General features: G+C 32.0%; 2 protein-coding genes across 5 annotated transcripts in view; one reads left to right on the forward strand and one right to left on the reverse strand.

Annotated features, from left to right (window-relative positions):
* Nucleotides 1-2,422: 2,422 nt before the first annotated feature.
* LOC114325395 (protein phosphatase 1L) lies at nt 2,423-15,324 on the reverse strand. 4 transcript variants are annotated; one of them, XM_028273461.2, is made up of 2 exons: nt 15,189-15,324; nt 2,423-6,347 (listed from the first exon to the last, which is right to left on the reverse strand). In XM_028273461.2, the coding sequence occupies exon 2, from the start codon at nt 6,277-6,279 to the stop codon at nt 4,840-4,842; it is 1,440 nt and encodes a 479-aa protein (XP_028129262.1). In that variant the 5' UTR covers nt 6,280-6,347; nt 15,189-15,324; the 3' UTR covers nt 2,423-4,839. The 4 variants fall into 4 exon arrangements, with proteins under 4 accessions (XP_028129262.1, XP_028129261.1, XP_028129259.1 ...); XM_028273460.2 differs by lacking the exon at nt 15,189-15,324 and adding an exon at nt 12,722-12,904; XM_028273458.2 differs by lacking the exon at nt 15,189-15,324 and adding an exon at nt 12,120-12,283.
* The window catches only part of LOC114325394 (dedicator of cytokinesis protein 9), a 57,904-nt gene continuing 49,319 nt past the window's right edge, over nt 12,306-20,890 (forward strand). The window contains exons 1-3 of the mRNA XM_028273457.2: nt 12,306-12,671; nt 16,800-16,916; nt 18,108-18,578. Of these exons, the coding sequence (XP_028129258.2) occupies nt 12,573-12,671; nt 16,800-16,916; nt 18,108-18,578 (687 nt within the window). The 5' untranslated portion in view covers nt 12,306-12,572. The remainder of the gene's footprint in view (nt 12,672-16,799; nt 16,917-18,107; nt 18,579-20,890) is intronic.

Below are 20,890 nucleotides of genomic sequence, written 5' to 3' on the forward strand. Positions count from 1 at the left end.
CAATAATATATCTGAATTTGACTCACCTCTTAAATTTCACGAGATAACAATAAATGTGATTTTCTTTTTTACGCCAGTCAATGGGAGCAAAAATAGGATATTACCTCCGAATTCTATCCTACTGCATGAATTTTTATGAAATTTTGGGAATAGCCTCTACTTATCTCCTAATTCAAACCCTATGCCGATGTGTGCTTTTATCTTGGGGGTGGTTCCCACCCCTTCTCGGGGGTAGAAATTTTATTGATTAAAATAACTACGGAAGTGGCTAGAGAACTTAATTATAAGCAAAAACTGTTCTATAATTTTTTTTTGAAAACTCAATATTTTTTGAGTTATTCGTAGTTGAAAATTGGCCATTTTCATTGAAACGTAACACCTTTTCGAACGGTTTTTTACAAATATCTTAAAAACTATGCATCTAACTAAAAAAACTATGTAAAACATTTTTGTAGCTTATAAAAAACCAAAGAGACTAGTTCCTTCATAAATCTTCTAGTTATAATATAAAAAGAGATGTAGGTGAAAATAGTTTGTTTTTTGGTGCATGCTCAAATCGTTGTATTTAACTTGAAATAACAGACAAACAGTCGATTTTAGGTGTATAATGTTACCAACACCTTTTGTGGTGCTTAAAAGATCTCTAAAATTAGCAATATTAAAGGTATATTGCATTCAAACTAAGCGAGATATGCTGCAAAAAAATTGATGATTAATGTATTTTAAGAAAAAATGAGAAGTATATTTAACCACGCATCATTTTACTTCTACAATACCTTTTATTATAGTATTATGGACGGGTTCAAAAAGTTGAACGGGTTTAAAATGAATGGTTTTTGAAAAAAAAAAATAAGGTCAATTTATAGAGCGCATTTTTAGATTTTCTTAAAAATCTTCTTTTTCTACATGTAACTTGAAAACGATAAGAGATACAATAATGAAACACAAAACAAAATTTTTATTCAACAAAATCCTACATTTTTGTCTGGTACCTATTTTTCGTATCTCTTATCATTTTCGAGTTACATGGAGAAAAAGGAAGATTCTTAAGAAAATTTAAAAATGCGCTCTATAATTTAATCTTATCTTTTTCAAAAACTATTCATTTTAAACTCGTCCAACTTTTTGAACATAGAAATAACACTATAATAAAAAGTATTGTAGAAGGAAAACGATGCATTTAAATTCTGATGGAGGGGTTAAATGTACAAAAAATGTTAAGTACTTCACATTTTTTTTAAATTCCATTAGTCGATCAATTTTTTTTGCAGTATATCTCGCTTACTTTGAATGCAATCGGCATTTAATGTTGCTCATTCTAAAGGTCTTTTCAATCGCTACAAAAGGTATTGGTAGCATTATACAACTAAAATCGACCGTTTCTCTTTTATTTCAAGTTGAATACACCGATTTCAACATACACCAAAAAAACAAACTCTTCTCGCCTACCATATCTCTTTTTGTATAATAACTAGAAGATACATGAAGGAACGAATCTCTTTGTATTTTAATAAGCTACAAAAATATTTTGTATAGTTTTTTTCGTTAGATGCATATATTTGAAGGTATTCGCAAAAAACCGCCCGAAAAGATGTCATTTTTCATTTCAGTGAAAACGACCAATTTTCAACAACGAATAACTCAAAAATTATTGAGTTTTAAAAAAAATATTGAACAGTTTATGCTTAGAATTAGGTTCTATAGCCACTTCCATGGTTATGTTAACCAAAAAATTTTCCACCCCTCAGAAGGGGTGGGAACCACCCCCAAGATAAAAGCGCACATCGACATCGGGTATATAGACTTTGCTTCTTGAGCTATTCTCTACTAATTGTGAAAATATCAAGTAAATCGATGCAGTAGGATGGAATTCGGAGCCAAATAACCTCATTGACTGCCCTATTTGATGCCACTTCAATTTCACCAGTTAATGTTTAAACTTATACTTAAAAATTTTGACTCAAACTACAAAAGTCCACTATTATATCACATAACTTGAACCCATTGGTATTTTATTGTTGTTTGCTATTTTTAAAACTCTCCTTTTCATAGCACCATATTTAAGTCCTAGAAATATTTTTGAACAGCACTTTCTCTATAAGAACGTCTTTTTCTTGGAAAAGTAGGTATTAAAAACCAACAAAATGGATAATGTAAACCCAGATATTTTTATAGGACCTCTAGCCACGTTGCCAAATTTCAATGTTCTGGTGCTATGTAATGACGTATGCCATATAATACGTCATTAGGGCTATAAAATATTTTGAAATTTGACAACGATCATATTCTATGACGTCATTTGCAACTGACGTCAAGTTAACAACATTTTCTGACCACGTACCAGTGGCGTAGAAAATCTAAACATTTTATTTATTAATTTAGGGTTTTACCTTGTTTAAAATTCCTCTTAAAAAAAACATACTATAATTATAAAATTTATTTCACAGCTATTACAAAGAAAAATCAACGTTTCAAACAATAATTATTGGCACTAAAGACAATCTTAATTTGTACACATAATAACCATTAACAGAACAAGATTGGCACTATTTAACAATGCAATAAAAACAAACATATTTCGATTACTAACATGTAAAACATTAAGTAATATCACAACCCAGCAAGTGCATATGAGTATTTTTTTCAGTATATGGTTAATAATTTTGCAGTGGTAATCAGGTGTCTTTATAATATTAAAAGTTTTTATTAACCCTTTCCAGTCAGATGATCCCATTTGGGATCATGGCAATGTTGCATTGATTTATTTGTCAGTTCTGTCATTGATTTATTTGACACTGCATTGATTTATATGATGCTGTCACAGTATGATAGTAAAATGGAAATGGGCTGGACACGTTGCCAGAATGAAGGACGGAAGATGGACTCGCAAACTAGTTGAATGGAGACCAAGAGCCGATAAACGTAGCAGAGGAAGACCACCAATACGATGGCAAGACGACTTACGAAAGACAACAAAAAACTGGATACAAAAAGCACAAGATAGAACACTTTGGAGACAAACAGGGGAGGCCTATGTCCAGCAGTGGATTGAGAGAGGCTGATGATGATGATGATGATGATGATGTCACAGTAACAGAGCGCGTTCACATGACTGGCGCTTAACGCGCGATCAAAACTACATACATTTTATTTTAGGCCGTCACCCGCCAACGTGCGTTTTAATGACCTAAAACGCGCGTTAGCATGTGAACGGTCTCAAGTAAAATGTATTTAGTTGTAATCAAGCGTTATCAAAATGCGCGTTAAGTGCTTGTCATGAGAACGGGGTCTTTTGCTAAGGAATACTCTGTATTGATTTATTTGACAGTTCTATCAGTAAATGTCCATCTAATTTACTTACCGTTGCACGTCATTATCTACGCCAGAGATCTAAGTTGACATAGTTGCCAAAATATAAAAAAAATCCTGAATCCATTTTAAATAAAATAGATCACATAATTATTGTAAACGTGGATTATACAACAAAACAAATTAATATTCAATGTAAATCAGTAAAAACTTAAGAAATAGAGAACAAGAATTAAGTTATAATCTTTTAAGATTTGCAGTGCAAGCGTTCTTGTACTGCATTGTTAATAATTAAAAAACGGCTCCGAACTCTTGGCAGAAGCCGGTAGGTTTCTTTGTATATGTCTACAATAACAACTAAAAAAGTTGTCAGATGTCAGATACCTCGATTATTCCAAGTCGTGATAAAATTAGGTGAAATTTATATTTTATAGTAGAGGATCTTTTTAGAGTAAAGTAAATAATAAAAACAGTAGATAGATATAATAAAACAGATACTTATAGTAAAGAATATAAACAAATATGAAGTGTCATCACCGCAACTGTCAAATAAATGTTACCAAATTATTCTAAAATGTCACCTTCGTTCGATTACAGGTACAGTGTGTTCCGAACAAATGTGCTTCATAAAAACGCTTTATAATCCAATTATACAAATTAAATGCAACATATTATTGTGTATTTCTTTAGGTTAACATTAATAGAAATCTTCAAATATTATTTCTACGCGTATATATTAAAATATGTCTAATAGTTGCTGTAATTCCAGTGGACTCGGCAAAGTGATTCTAAAAAAGAACACACCTACCGCCTAAATATTTCGTGTTGGTATCATGCGAGGTCACAGGCTATGACGCGGATGACGTGAAACGGTTAGTAAATTAGACGAAGTATAGTCAGAAATGAATGTGAAACTTCGAAACCCAAAAATAATTTTGGCTGGTAAGGGTTATAAGAATTAAATAATCAGGAAATCTAACATATTTTGTATGACATTATGGAAATCACATTTTTAAATTACTTTTTACTATTTTTGTTGGGAATGAACCACAATTTTACTTTAAAATAAGTTTATTTGACGTTTAAATTTGCACTTCGGAAATCATTCTCAAAATACAAACAAGAACAATTACTTAAAACTTATTCACAACAAAAATAGTAAGTTGTATTAAGATCCCACAAGGAAAATAGCTTCAGAACAATTTTAAATTGCTTTAAAACAAAATACACAGATTGCGCAAATTGTAAAATTTAAGTATACAGCCAAATCTATAAAGGTTTGAGCTAAATATTTTGTCATAGCTTTTATATAATGCAAAAAACATTTAGTCAATTGATGTCTTGCTAGATAAATCAGTGAGCAAAATCAAATAATGTACAAAAATTGGGAAGTGTCCCACACAAATTTAAAACTTACGAATGTAAAAAACATTTTTCTTTAAAAGTACTACAGTAAAGTATTATTTAAATATAATAAAGATGTCCATAAATGAGTCAGACATCCTTACAGCAGCTGCATTACGTTACTATTCATGATGCACTAGCAGTAAACTTACTAAAGGCATGGTTCTTAAAATTGATGATGATGACAGTTATGTTATCAGTAGAACCCCTGTAGTAGGACTGTAAAGCCAGACTTTTAGCACCATAATCTGGTTCATTCAATCTTTCTTTAATAAAATTCACTGCCTCTTCATTCGAGAATGTGTCCCACAAACCATCCGTTGCCAAAATAAGAAACGAAGGTTTGTGATCCAGTAAATCAAATGTCAATATATCAGGTTCAGCAATTACTAGCTTCTTATCTTTAAGTGGGTAATCTCCCAGTGCTCTAGATGTAGCTAGGATGCCAGCCACACGCCAGACCCCATTAAAAGACACAAACCCCCCAGCTGCCTTGATTCTTTTACGCTCCCTCATCTGTTGAGGTTTGTGATCGAAAGATAACGGAATAGCATTTCCTTTTGAATCACACATTACTCCCCTAGAGTCGCCAACATTGGCTACTATCAGTCTATTGCCTTCTAATATGGCTATTAGGGCTGTAGTACCTGCAACATCTAAACTTTTCTTTGCAATCTCTAGTAGTCTCTCATCTGCAGCTAGTACCTCATCTGTTAATAATTTTTCATAATTCACGATCCCAAATTTGTCGAAATAATTATTGACAGGCACCTTTTTAAAGCTTGGGGTTGTTTTCAGTGGCTTTGAAGATTTTGATATGGGTTTTATGCTATCTAATTTTGATAACAGTTGCAAGTCTGTTATTTCTTTAGTTCCTTCAATACATTCGTCTGTGGTTGAATTAGTCCTTCTAAAACTCTTCCTGCGCTGAGAAATAGTAGGAGTAACTGGCTTTTCAGGATCTTTCTTTTCCTCATCCTTTTCTTCTTCAGGTACTACACGTTTGGTTGAATCCCCAGATATTATACCTTTAATTTCTATGACTTTATTAAATAAGTTCTGCATAAGCTTTTCTTTGGCGTATGTAGCAGCAAATTCTCCCCCATGCCCATCAAACACAGCAAATAACGCAACCCCTGTATTACTGATATTATCGTTTATCACAAACCTGTCTTCCATTTTTGGTCGTCTTCCCTGTAGAGCGTAAGCTGCAATGGTACCTACCTTCATCTCCCAACTGGATTTTTCGATGTTGGTATTACTGAAAAAGCTAAGCTTCTCGATTTTGGATTTAGATGTTGCCTTACCGATACTATACTGGAACTTTCCCAATAAACTTCGACTCCATTCATCTACAGCTTGAATGTATATGAATACAAAAAATATCATCATACCAAAAATCAAAAACTCCGGCTTGAAGACGTAGATTTTCAGCTGCCTCCAAATTTGTGAAGAGAATGTTATGTGAGAGAGTTTTAAGGGAACAGTCCATGATACTCGTGACATGATTTTCATATGTGAAACGTATGTTTGGTAGAATATTTTGTCGTCTAGGTCGTCTTCCATCTTACAAATCTTTGAGGATTTTGTAACACAGGTCGCAGATAATTAGGACAGCATTTTCGTCATAGAATCTAAAATCATGTTACAATCAGCTACAATTAAATCAAATCAGACAAGAGCATTTTTAGAGCGACATATCCATACAAATGATAGTAAATTTTTTAAGTCATTAAAACGCGCGTTAGCATGTGAACAGCTTCAAATAAAATGTATGTAGTTGTAATCGCGCGTTAAGCGCCTGTCATGTGAACAGGCTCTAACATAAATAAAAATATACAAAACAAAAGTTAATTAATTTAAAGGTTGAATGGTCCGAGAGCGGGTAGAAATTTTTGGGTAAAAGTAGTGTTTGAGGTATTTAGTGCAGTCACCGAAGGTTTTCACCTACCATTTCGTTGAACCTCCATCGATTTTCATGAAAACTGGTGAGTAGTTAGAAGATAACTCAAGAAACAAAAGTGACATGATGCCAACTTGTGCATTTACCCTGGGAATGCCACTCGTTTCCGTAGATGAAAATAATTTTATTAAAAATAACCCCATAAATCTATTGAGAGAAAAATTATAAGCAACATCTGTTATACAGGGTGTTTCATTAATAATTCTCCATAATATAGTAACAGGGTGTTTTATCTAAAAATTTAAAAACTATTTTGGCTCAGCATGAAAGTGCGACTACTAGACACCCTACTAAATTATGATAAACAAACGTTTCTAGCTACTACCAGAGGCCTACGACAGGGGATGGTGAATGGTTGATCCTTCTCAAATTCTACGCCACTGGAGGAATTACTATTTTAGTGCCATTTTTAGATTAAACAATACTTTCTACGTAAATAATATACTTTTCATTGCTAACGATAAAGTCATTAGTTTTCGAGATATTTGAAGTTAAATATGAAACGGCACAGTTATTTTGATTAATTTATGATATGATTCATATGATGAAAATTTAAAAAAATATTGTACCCAGTACTTTAAAACTATTTGGCGTATCCTTATTATACTTGGCAGAAAGTGTAGATACTGTGCACCCTAGTAAATTAAGATAATAAATAAACGTTTCTATCCACTACCAGAGGCGTACGACAGGGGATAGTGGCTGGTTGACCCTTCCCAAATTCTATGCAACTGACGAAATTGCCATTTTAGTGTAATTTTTTGATTTTGAAATACTTTTTATGTAAATATTATACTCTTTATTCACCACGATAAAATGATTAGTTTTCGAGATATTTGAAATTAAAAATAAAGCGACACAATACACTAATCAAAATAACCGTGTCGTTTCATTTTTAACTTTAATGATCTCGAAAACTAATGCCTTATCGTTACGAATGAAGAGTATATTATTTTCATAAAAAGTATTGGAGAATCCAAAACTTGAACTAAAATAGCAATTTCGCCAGTGGCGTAGAATTTGGAAAGGGTCAACCATTCACTTTCCCCCGTCGGACGCCTCTGGTAATAGCCAGAAACGTTTGTTTAACATAATTTAATAGTCTGTACAGTACCTATACTACCTGCCAAGTATGAAAAGGATACGTCGAATAGTTTGAAAATGCTGAGCAAAAAGATTTTTTAAATTTCTAGATAAAACACCCTGTAACTCAGTAAGGAACCACATTGTATTTTAAGTGTTCTAGGTTAAATCTTCGTATTTTGTGCTAAGGTTTCTCCAGTTACTATATGGACAATTATTAATGAAACACCCTGTATAAATTTTATATTAAAATACATCAATACTTTTTGAGTTATTAAATAATATCAAAGATTTTAATTTTTCTTAAAAAATGCATGATTTCCATAAATAACTCAAAAACTTTAAAAAATTTTATAAAAAAGTTATCATTATCAAAATTAAAGTTAATAATAATCTTGAACACATTTTTTACATGAAAACCTTGTAATATTAATTTAAAGTGAGTTATAGGTAACTGAATGTATATTTTTTTCAGCGAGTAGGGGAGAACGGGGCTAGTTGTCACAGGGGTAAGTTGTCACAATGCCGATTTTACCTTATTTTTGAAATTAACAAGCTGTGTCATCTACACTCAAAAGATCTTATTCATCACCAATTCCACACAAAATATTTCAGAGATCGGCCAGTAATTATTTCTCTTATTTGTATAAATGTGTTTTGGCGCTTCTCATGTAAAATTTTTAATATCCAATCATCTTGTTCTGTGAGTGAATTTGTGAAACCAAGGTAAGAAAAATATATTTTAAAGGGTACTGTCAATCTTGTAGACTACAATGTAGGCATATTTTAATATATTTATTCATTTGAATATTTTTGATTTGACATTCAGTTACAGAAGCTTATGTGGGGCTAGTTGTCACAAATTATACGGGGCAAGATGTCACTGTGACAACTTGCCCCGCAGCATTTAAATCTGTTGAAATGATTTTAGAACGTATTAAAATCAAGTTAGATTGGTGGTGAATACAATGCAAATCATTTGTGGATTTGTCAAAAGTAAACGTATTTGTGAAAAAGCGATTTAATACCTGCAGGATTAAAATGATTGTTATAGTGTTGCCGTTCTGAGACTATAATCCGTGTTACAAATAACATAATTATTATTTCTCAGACTCTGCTTTTGTTAGCGGCTCGGTAAAATTTAGTAATGTACATATAATGTAATAAACAATTTTAATTTCTTTTGATACCTAATTACTTTCAGGTGGTTAGAACATACAAGCGAAAGAGCCATCGAGTTACTCCACCTTTGGATGTTTTCTTGAGTCCACCTTTGGATGTTTTCTTGAGAGCAGCAGAAGCTGTAAGAAATGAGGAATATATAATATCTATTAGGAAAGGTGCACGAGATTTTGGTATATATTATCGGAGTTTAGCAAGATTTATCAAAAGACTTCCAGAGACCAATAGAACTGTCCAATGGGATACAAAAACTCTCGACTCGTGTTCTATGAGAGGGAAGAAATCGAACTAGAAAAATATTTGAAAAAAGCTTCTGATATGTACTTTGATTTAACCCATATTGAAGTAAGACATTCTTACTTCTTAAGTTTATACTGCTTCTATTGAGTTAGATTCAATGTACAGCATGCAAACAATGGACACATACAGACTGCACCAATGGAAACCAATTTTATGTGTGCCACAATTGTAACTCTGAGGAAGATATGCAGTTTTTCCTAAGTTTGTGAGTTCTTCTTCGAATAAAAACGTTTTATTTCTTGTTTACTTTATTTTTGTAATACTGTGACAATTTGCCCCAGGTACTGTGACAACATGCCCCATCTAGGGGCATGTTGTCACACAAATCCTGTCGAAGGTTAAACCATCTTACCATTTTAACTGCTGCTACCTAGAATTTTAAACAAATATGAATGAGTAGCCTACATACCAACTCATTGTTTGGAGAAAGTTTGGTTTAAAAAAAAATAAAATGTATCTGAGTTACAGAGCCAGAACCAAAAACTGTGACAACTAGCCCCGGTCTCCCCTACTCAACTCTAAGTATTCAAGCTCAAATAATAGGAAAACGAAGCATTTTATAAAATATTTATTAAATACTGTCAAAGTACTCAGGAATATGGGCCATTCCACGAACATACGCCTGTTTTGGATTACTTCGACAACGAATATTTTACTGTGCAACATAAGAAGTACGAAAGTAAATGGCGCTAATAATTATTCCAATAAACAACAATGTAATTTGCAATTTACTTTCGTTCTTCTTATTTTGCACAGTAAAATATTCGTTGTCGAAGTGATCCAAAACAGGCGTATGTTCGTGGAATGGCCCATACTAATCAAATGAGCTCCAGAAGAAGTAATAGCATCAAAATTAAGCAAGTTATGATGAAATAGAAACAGAAAACAGAAAAAATAGACCTCATCTAATTTTTTTGGAAAAAGTAAAAAATAAATCATAGGTAGGTACGCCATTTCCACAAAAATTATAATTTATAGTAATCCCTATACAACTTTCTTTATTTAAGCATAAGTAATGAGCACAAAAATTTTGACGGGTTTAGAATGTATATTTAAAAAAACGTAATTTTACAAAATTAGAATTTTTAAAATATTCGTAAACATTTTCTTTTGATTGTAACTCTGATTATAAAATGATACAGAACGTACAGAACCAAAATTTAGTTTATTCTATATCAAATATTTTACTCCTTTTATCATTTTTGTAGCATAAAAACTACCGAAATAGAAACGTTTACAGCGTAAATTTTTCTGCGAGAACCATGAACTAGAGCCCTTTAACATTTGATCTTAAAGAATAAAATAAGATGAATAACCTTGCAAATAAGTTAGCACACGACCCCTATTGTCAGATGGATGACGCCACAAGTATGATATAGGATGTCAAAAAATCGAAATTTAAAAATAAAAATTGATCTGTTTCAGGATTTTTCCTTAAAGTCCTACGAAATGACCAATTTATTTCTTTCATTTGCACCATGCTGTATATTTTTATAGTATTAAATTTAATTTCTTCTATTAATATTTGCAAAATTTATTTTTTAGTATTTTTCATTATCTCCTTTTAAAATAAAAAAAAATCTGAGAAATCTAAAATATACAATCATTACTCAAAATTTTGAAGCACAACAGCATGGGTATAGCCAGGTCACGTGATTTTGCTCGAGCCAATGGAATCGCTGCAATCAAGGACGCAACAAATACTATAGTCTATGTCTATTCGCGGTGTGCAAGTACTTGGAAGGGAAACGAGAAACGACCGTGCGCGAGTCGCGGAGAAATATTGCAACTATCTTAAATAATTCATATTGTCAATTGAAATTGTCAAATTGACGTATATTTCATACCTTCTGTCAATGAAGCAGAAAAATTATATATTGCTCCACAATATTGATATGATATGCAATTATTATATAAAGGTAAATTTAATTAATTGTATTTTGAGTGCAATACTGTATTTTAATAACTAATTTTATTTACTACATACAATTGTTCATGTTTTCATAACATAACCTGAATCTTATTTTTTCTTCTTACTATTTTTTTGGACTATGGCCTTGACAATTATCCAGTAACCAGGACCAATATAATTGGCCAATATAATTAAAAGTGCGAATAAAAGTACAGAGCGAAGAAATAGGGGTCGCTTTGCCGAACTTGCACGGTCCCAATAGTGTTTGGACGCAAATAGCTGTCGACATACGTTCTATCTCACATTGCAGCTTAATAATGCTTTTCACTCGCACCTATGTTTTTTAGAATATTTAGTTTTAATAATAAAAATACCCTGTCAAAATAGCAACTTGCCTCAACCATATTTTTTGTAATTATTTAAAAAATAGTCTTACAAGCATCTTGCAATGTTAAAATTCTTGGTAAATCGCCTGGCTTGTTTCTTTTCTTAATTTTTGAATATTCAAATTAAAAAAAAATACAAGTTGCCTCAAAGATATATTTTGTAATAAAACTTTTTAGGGGATGTTAAATGACCGCTACCCTCCAGCCAGGTCTGCATTTTTGTATTAGAATATTATGGAAGAGGTACCTGAAAACATTTCAAAATGCCTTAATTACCTTCTCAAAAATATCTACCAGCTCTCCTACTATAAGGACATGTCAATAGAAGATGTACAACCTTTAACGTACAAGTCCAAAAAATTAAATGGAGTTATGACAGTTGTCAGATTTTTAATAATTAAATAATTACATATTTAAATTATTATTAAACATTTTGTTTAAAATGTTATGTTTTCATTAATTTACTTTCAACAAAATATTAATTATATAAAACAATAACGCAGACATACTCACTTGTATTAGATAGATTAAGGTTAAGTGTAAACTCTACCATTCAATTAAATTAATGAAATATACTCACTATGGTAAAAATAGATTTACATTATTGGTTTTTTTCTGTTAAAATACGCAAAGTAATGTTATTTAGCACATGATAACCAAAGTAATTAATTCTATTTCTAATAATGACACTTCGACTTAGACACTTGACACTTTTGTCAATTAATGACGTAACAAGTAAACGGTTCGTTAAAAGTTAATTAAGGGCTTTTTGTTTATTTAAACACGCTGAAATAAACTTAGCCACATTTTATTTTTTTAACGTAAACATTGATTAGCATCTTTCGTAAAACATCCATCAAATTTGCGATGCATGTTTCGTAAAGTCGTTCCCAAAATTTTTGTTTTTGCGACTGTATTTTGGTACTGCAATGCCTTGAACATGTTCGGTCAATTTAGTGGAAAATGTAAGAAAAATGGGTGTAAATAATGTGAAATATACGATTGATTATAAAATAGTCTATTAGTGGTAATTATGAGTGAAAGGAAATTTACTCGTGGATTGACCAAGCCTGGAACAGCGGCTCAACTTAGAGAAACTGTCTCACAAGTAGTTAGGGAAAGCGCAGTGCAAGTAAGTGAAAGCCTTCGGAAACATACTCAAAAAACTATTTGTCTACATACATTTAGATCGACGAAAGCCATTATAGGTTAAATTTTGAGTTCAGCGATGATGTTCTATTTTTAAGCTCTTATTTTTATTCCTTTTAGTGTTACACCCACTTCCATTGGTGCACTGATTTTCGAAATATACACTTTGGTGCTTAAGAGAATAGACTGGTAAAGGATAAAAATAAGTGCGACTGTACTGATCTCTAGGAACTAGATTTTAAAATCAAAACAATTTTTTTGGCACAGGTTCCAACCATGTTCCAATTAATTTTATGTATTTAGGAAATTGTTTCATTCAGAGGCACCAGTTTTATCTTTGTATAAACATTATCAAATTATCAGTTTCAAAACAAGAATATCAATTTTGTAAAATATGAGATAATTGTTTATGCCAAAAATTTTTCCAAATAACAAACAAAAAATCCTGTTTTATTGATAAAAAAAATTACTGTGCAGTTCTACACATTTTAGAGACATATTTAAGAAATATACCTACACAATTTGCACAAGAAATGAGGGCAATAATACATCCTAGCAGTTTATCATAGTACATAAGTTATATTTAATTTTTGAAGTAACACAGTATAAATTGACGCTATCAAGCCAAAATGCATAAACAACATTAACTTGATTTTTCAAGAAACCCAAGAAACTGATTATTTGTATTTTTACCAATTCACTTTATCTGCACAGTGGCTCAAAAAATTGGTGATTTTTTTTTTAAATTTCAATATTATTTGAACATTAATGTGGCTTAAACTACTGTCTGATAGAAATTAAAAGCTAAAAAAATAGAGCTTATGTCAAATCAAAATATAACACTGGTAAATATGCCAAGCTTACCGGGTGGCGTTTATGTCGATCACATCACTGTAACGTTAGCTAATATGATGCTTAAAAGGTGTATATCAATGGCTTAGTGTGAAAACCTCGTATCTCATTAAATTACAATTTTACAGGAGAGGCAAAAAAGTGATTTTCTGCATAATATAACCTAAAAACAAAAATTATGTTACGTATTTTTAATTCGAGCACATTGAGACAAATATCTGATATTGACCCAGAGCTAAAAGTGTTAAATGTTGCTATTAAATTGTAAATACAAATATTAACTATGAAAAACACGTAAATATCCTTGCAGTATATAGAGCCTTTGCCCAAGTAACTATGATAACCTCGTCTATCTTGATATACGTGTTTTTCACCTCAAATGAGGTTGTGTTTATTATTATTACGAGGTTTTCATTTTTCATAGCTTATTGCACACCTCCAAATACTAGGTTGATGCAATACAAATCTTTTCATTTAAGGTTCATAAAATGTTTCTATATGCCGGACTACCTTTTGTTGTTCACAAAAAAAATTTCTGTAAGTCGAATCTCTCAAACAAACACTCCAAATTAAGTACCAAATTCTTGGTTATAAATATATGTGGTATTCGCACTAAATCAAGAGAGCAATTGATATATGTGGTTTCTTTTTTCGGCGGTAGAAAATAGTATAGTGTATTTGGATTTTTTCAAACAGTTGTAAATCGTCAGATACAAGGTTTTCAAACTAAAACCACCAAAATGTCATTTTCGAAAAAAAATGAGATACGAGGTTTTCACACTAAGCCATCAATATGCCATAAATGAAAAATAAAAAAAACGAAAATTAAAAATTGGCGTTAATAATAACAAAGAAAATTGTAAAACTATGAAGATTTTTGACAGCCTTAATTTTTAATTACTCAAAAATACGTTCTAAAGTTTCTCATCAGGATTTATCTCCTGTTTATCAGAATCATCAGTTTCTGAATCGACGGATTCTAATTCATAATCACTGTTACATTCAATATTTGGATCAAAATCCTCATTTATTTTCTTGCTTGTATTTTCCTTATCCTGAATAATTATACTTGTATCCAAACAATTCTGCTGATAAGTTAAAACATGTGAAATCATGGCTAAATGATATTTCTTCATCTACTATGGCATTTTTTGTTTCTTCAAAGATAATAATATCATTGCTAAAAGCTTCTGTAATATATACATCATAAAGGTTATAAGCTTCTAAGGGGAATATAGAAGTATTATAGTCAATACAATTACTGTCAGTCTATACAGTTTTATTAAATTCGGCTTATATACTTAACTCACTAGTCTCTGGACTTTTATCACTAAGATTACAATCAGTCTTATTATTTTGTGCTGCTTTGTATTATTTTTCTTTAGTAACAACATTATTTTTTTACTTCTGCTATTCATTTCCAACAAAAAAAAATGGCATAAACGCCAAAAATCGATCACCATGTTTAGCTATCTAAAAACAATTTGAAAAATGGGTGTAACTAATGTGAATTATATGATTATAAAATAGTCTATTAGTGGTAATAATGAGTGAAAGTGGATTGTAAAAATTTACTCGTGGATTGACCAAGCCTGGAACAGCCTCAACTTAGAGAAACTGTCTACTAAAAAACTATTTGTCTACATACATTTAGATCGACGAAAGTCATTATAGGTTCAATTTTGAGTTCAGCTACAATGTTCTATTTTTAAGCAATTATTTTTATTCCTTTTAGTGTTACACCCACTTCCATAGGTGCACTGATTTTCTAAATATACACTTTGGTGCTTAAAAGAATAGACTGCTAAAGGATATAAATAAGTGCAACTGTACTGATCTCTAGGAACTAGATTTTAAAAACAAAACAATTTTTTTGGCACAAGTTCCAATCATGTTCCAATTAATTTTATGTATGTATTTAGGAAATTGTTTCATTCAGATGCACCAGTTTTATCTTTGTATAAACACTATCAGTTTCAAAACAAGAATATCAATTTTGTTAAATATGAGATAATTGTTTATACAAAAATTTTCCAAAGTATTTGTACAAGGTGACACAAAATCTTGTTTTTAGTTAACTAAATATTAATACAACCTATACTAATTTTAAAAATACAAAATACATAGTATGAAATGACAAAATACACAGTTGAATCAACTAAGAAAACGGTCTAAATGCCTCGTAAGTTTTTTAACTGAAGACCCCAATAAATCATGTGAAATGCAAAATTCGTTTCAACTTCTGCGAAGTCTAGCCAAAGGGCTTTTGTACCCATAGTTTATAGCATGAATTCCCATATGAAACAACAATATGTCTCTTGTGTGTAAATTTTCCACCCTCAGACCAAGCAATTCCGGAATATCAGAACAATCCATAAGATCACTCAAAACCTTATATACAAATATGACTGACAGTATAAAATATCATAAAAATATGATATACCATATACCCAATATCAGTCTTGACCCTTAAGAGGCAACATCAGAGCACAGAAAACACGTTCCAAGACTGCAGCTTTAATTTTGAATATTTTGTCGAGATATTTGGCACACATATTCGTAATATAGTAAAGAATGTCAGTACAGAGCCCAATTTGAGAAATATGTTAGTATGTGGAAATTACTCTATAATTAAATAAAATATTACCAAAACGAGCCTGTACCGCCATTAAGAAGAACAAAAAAATACACTTTCTTCAAATAAACTTTTTTATCCCATGCCTAAATTTTGTGTCACATGACTGACTTGGCAACATTTAGCACGCATATGAGTATAATTATTGTTATACAGTACAACCTGCCATATCCGGACCTCCCCATATCCAGATGGTTCTGTGCCGTCCGGATCTACCGAAATCTACCGAGAAAGGCAGTCCTGCTGTTGGACAATGCACTAAAAGAAGAACTAAAAGATGACGAAATAATGTATTATATGTATGAAGGAGAAAACGTTTCAGAGACTATATAAGAAGTTGTGGTCTTGATATCCGGATTTTTTCATATCCGGATCGGTCTGTCGCCACATTGATCCGGATATGGCAGGTTTGACTGTAATATCACAATATTGTGCCGCTTTTGATAGTATAGTGTCACAGTCATACTGCCGATGCACTGTTGCCACACTGTTAAAAGTTCACAGAACTTTCGAAAAAAAAAATATTGATGACACTCTGATGTAGCCTCTTAACTGCATACATATAACAACATATTATGTCATATGTCATATACCATAATATATTAAGTCCAAATGATTTTTCAGAATAAACCTCATAGGATAGAACCTCTAGATTTTGAAAAACTTCTAATTCAAAACAAAACAGTCCTTCAAAATGATCCAGAGAGAGAACTGCTGCTGCATCCTCCAGATGACATTTCTGTAAGTAAAACTGTTATTTGTTAAATAAATAAAAAAATGTTGGTATTCTCTTTAATAATTTTCTCATTTAAAACACAACATGCAACTGGGAATATCAAAATTATTTCTCTTACAATTTACTATATTCCAAAAAATTGTATATTGTAATTCAGTGATTCCTCGGTATTTTCTATAAAAGCTGATTGACACGATCCAATAATGCTTGGATTACAACTTGGACCAAGTGCACTTGAACAAGTGTACTTGACCCAGTCAATGACTGATATATTTTGCAGATGCTGGTGTGGTATCTTGGCAAAACTACATGATACATTAATTATTAGACTTTTCCATAATTTAAAACTTATTGTACAATATGTGACTGTGTATGTGTGTATTTATCAGTTTTTGGTAAAGTGAATAAACATATCAAATACATTGATGCCTTTATTACTTATTAATAATTAACATACTAGAAATATGAAAAACTATTATTACACCTAATCATTTACCAGATTAGATAATATTTTTCTGATCTTCATTATATCACATAGAAATCGATTTGCAATTTCAAACCACGTTATACTTGGCACATAAATGTCTTCAGTTGACGCACCTGTTGTATTTGATGCTTTAATTTTTTCGGCTTCCTGTTTAGAAGTAGTTTGCATGGCATTAATTTTTTAATACCCCATTTTCAGTAAGGAAATTCATTAATATTCATTCGTTGTATCTATTGTATGTATTATATCATCCTTATTTTTATATTCCTTTATCCGTACATTCCAAACTGCTTCTTCAGTTTCTTATAACTCCAAGAATCGAACGCTCTCCTTTTCAGACCATTTTCTTTTTGTGTTTACTTCTTGTTTTTGATTTTCCGACACTGACGCCATTTTAATATTACCATTCGACACTACTTGATTCCAAGTAAGTTGGCCAGTGTCCTACTTAGCTTAGATAGAACCTGTTGATACAGATGTACTTGCAGAAACAGGTGACATGATCAAAGTAGCTTTTTCAAGTGTTACACACACAGAGTCTCCAAGCAGACTTTAATCAAGTAGGTACACTTGGATCGTGTCAACCCGCCTTAAATGATTATGGAAGTGCTATAATTTTTGGAACTTACTCTATCTACTTAGATTTCTTAAAATTGATTTATGTCACTATATTTTAGACCTATTATCCCATTATTGTTGTTTTTTCTAGCAAGTTATTTTACCAAGAAGATTGCGTACCTTATCCGAGGCGTTTCCTTCAGAAAACGAAACAGAAAAATGTAATCTACTTACCAAACAATGCATCAACAACTATTCCTGCAGTTGGAACCTGATTCATTATAAATACAACGCTTACTCTGGCAGTTACGCTGACCTTCCTTTGAAACCCCAAGAGAACAAGCTGCAAGAACAAACCTACGAGATCGACATTGATACAGACGCGGTAGACGATTTAAAGCCGAGATTGGACAATATCACCAAGGAGGGGTTTCTGCTGAAAGGCCCGGAAATAGGATCGGAGAAGTCTTTTGTTAATATTGGTTCCAAAAGTTTCAAACGGAGGTATTGTTATTTGCGACAGGAAGTGGATGGGACGTACATTTTAGAGATGTATAAGGATGAGAAGAAAGGGGAAGCAAAATTGACAATTGTTATGGATTTTTGTACGGATGTTGTTAAGGTAAGTGGACATATATTTTGTAGGTCAGTTTCGAAGGAAAGAAATTATTCCAGATCACCAGAAAATATCTTCTTCTTTGTGTGCCGTGCTTGTTTTTAAGCGTTGGCTATCGTCATATTAACAAGCTGATGAAATTTTTCTCGGTCGGCAGCTATATGAAACAATTCCTCGACTGTTCGACCTATCCATTGTCTAATGTTACGCAGCCACGGCAGTTGTTTTTTTTCCGACTCAGCGTTTTCCTTCAATTTTGCCCTGACTGATCAACTGGAGCATGCGATATTTAGGTCCTCTCATTATACAGTCTAGGACGTTTCATCGCCGCCAGTTCATCGCCGGCCGATTCATCGCCGGTCGATTCATCGCCGGCCGATTCATCGCCAGTTAATTAATCGCTAACTGATTTATTTCCAAATTTCCGACCAATTTTCTACAGTTACATTTATTATCTATTTTTAATATTAATTAGGAATTCTAGGAAATGACCTAACGTAACCTAACCTGACACTACATAAATTTGAACATATATATTTCTACAAGGCCATTTAATACTATTTAGTATCAAATTTAGGGGAAGTAGAAATAGAACAGTAAATTAATATAAAAAAGAATGTGTGTGTACTTTGTACGCACGTAAGAATTTATACTTCTATTTATAATTTCAAAGAAATATACTTAACATGTTATTTGTATTTTAGTTAAATATTAAACTAACTTTCTTACCTACCACTCTTAAAATTTTTTTATGAAAATGATACCAAAAATTAAAAAAAAAAAGAATATGAATCGTCCGGAATTTGAACCCGGGACCTCTCGATCTTCGGTCACACGCTCTACGACTGAGCTATATTCCCTTTGCTTTGACAGGTTATAAGATTTCTCATACATACCGACAAATTTAATAGACCAAGTGAAGTATACAAAAATACTTTAAATATAGTTACTATTATTATAAAGTATCTTATTCCCGAGGAAGACAAATCCAAAGACACAAAAATTATAATAAATAATACATTTACTAAAAACACTAATATATCCTTTTAATGACTTATTTGCGCTGACGGCGCTGATACATACATATCTTGAAAGATCAGTAACGAACTACATACTGTCTGTGTGCGCATGCGCCCGGGATTATAAAATTTCACTCTCGATCGTAAAGAAGTATAACTTCAATAATATTTTTTTCCGCAAATCGCCAGGAAATTTTGACATTCCTGTCAAAATTTCTTGAAGAAAAAGTCAGGACTTCCTTACTGTAAGGAAATGTCATTTCCTTACTGTAAGGAAATGATATTTCCGTACAGTTGTTAGTGTTCTACATAAATGATAGAAAACACATTGCTATTAAAACCTTGTAAATTACCTTAATCATTAAATTTTCTTTATCTGGAGCTTCCTGGATAAATTTTTCAATTTCTTCCTTCGTTAAAATCTTAGATTTCTTTGCCCTATAACCTTGAGCTTGCCGTTTCAATAAAGAACGAAGTTTTGAGTATGTAGATATATATACATTGTGTTTAAGTGCAAGGGTTGACTTCAGCATTGAATAATTGGCCCATAATGTTGAAGATTTCATCTTTAAACAAAGGTCTAGGAAGTATGCCATTACAACATTTTCTGAGAAAGAACTCGTATTTTTACTCATGCGATAATCCATAAAACGTCTGTATGCATTTTCGTACTTTTCTCTTGATTTCTTTGGCAATAATTCTAATGAAGCAGTATTCACTGCCTCAACCAGCTCTGGAGGAGTCCCAGGAATGGAAATTTCATCATCACTTATCATTTTACTTTCGAGAACACCAGCAATTAAATTTATAAGCGTCAAGTTTGACAATTCAACCTCAATACGTTTCCATAGTAACCCAAGTAATTTTATTAGGTTTTCAAAGTACCATTTATTTGGGAATAAAATTATCGCGTTTTTTTTTAATCAATCAATATCTGTCGAATTTTAAACGATTTGCGGAAAAATAGTATGTTTACCTCGTAGGAAAAGCCACATTCCTGGACTCTGTGTTGCTAAGTCTCGGCTTGCGCCTCGACTTAGCAATCTTCACAGTCGTCCAGGAATGTTAAGCTTTTCCTACCCGGTAAACAATGTACTATTATCTTTTTAATTGTCATAAGTTTTTGCCAACTGACTAACTGGCGATGAAACGGACGGCGATGAAACAGACGGCGATGAACCGGCGGCGATGAAACGTCCCATTCCGCTCATTATACGACCGAAGTGTTGAACATTTCTCATTTTTATAATGTTGATCAATTCTTGCTCTTTGTGCATGGTCTCTAGCACAGGTTCGTTA

The sequence above is a fragment of the Diabrotica virgifera genome, chromosome 6 (genome assembly GCF_917563875.1).
Source record: "Diabrotica virgifera virgifera chromosome 6, PGI_DIABVI_V3a".
NCBI classification, from domain to species: Eukaryota; Metazoa; Arthropoda; class Insecta; order Coleoptera; family Chrysomelidae; genus Diabrotica; species Diabrotica virgifera.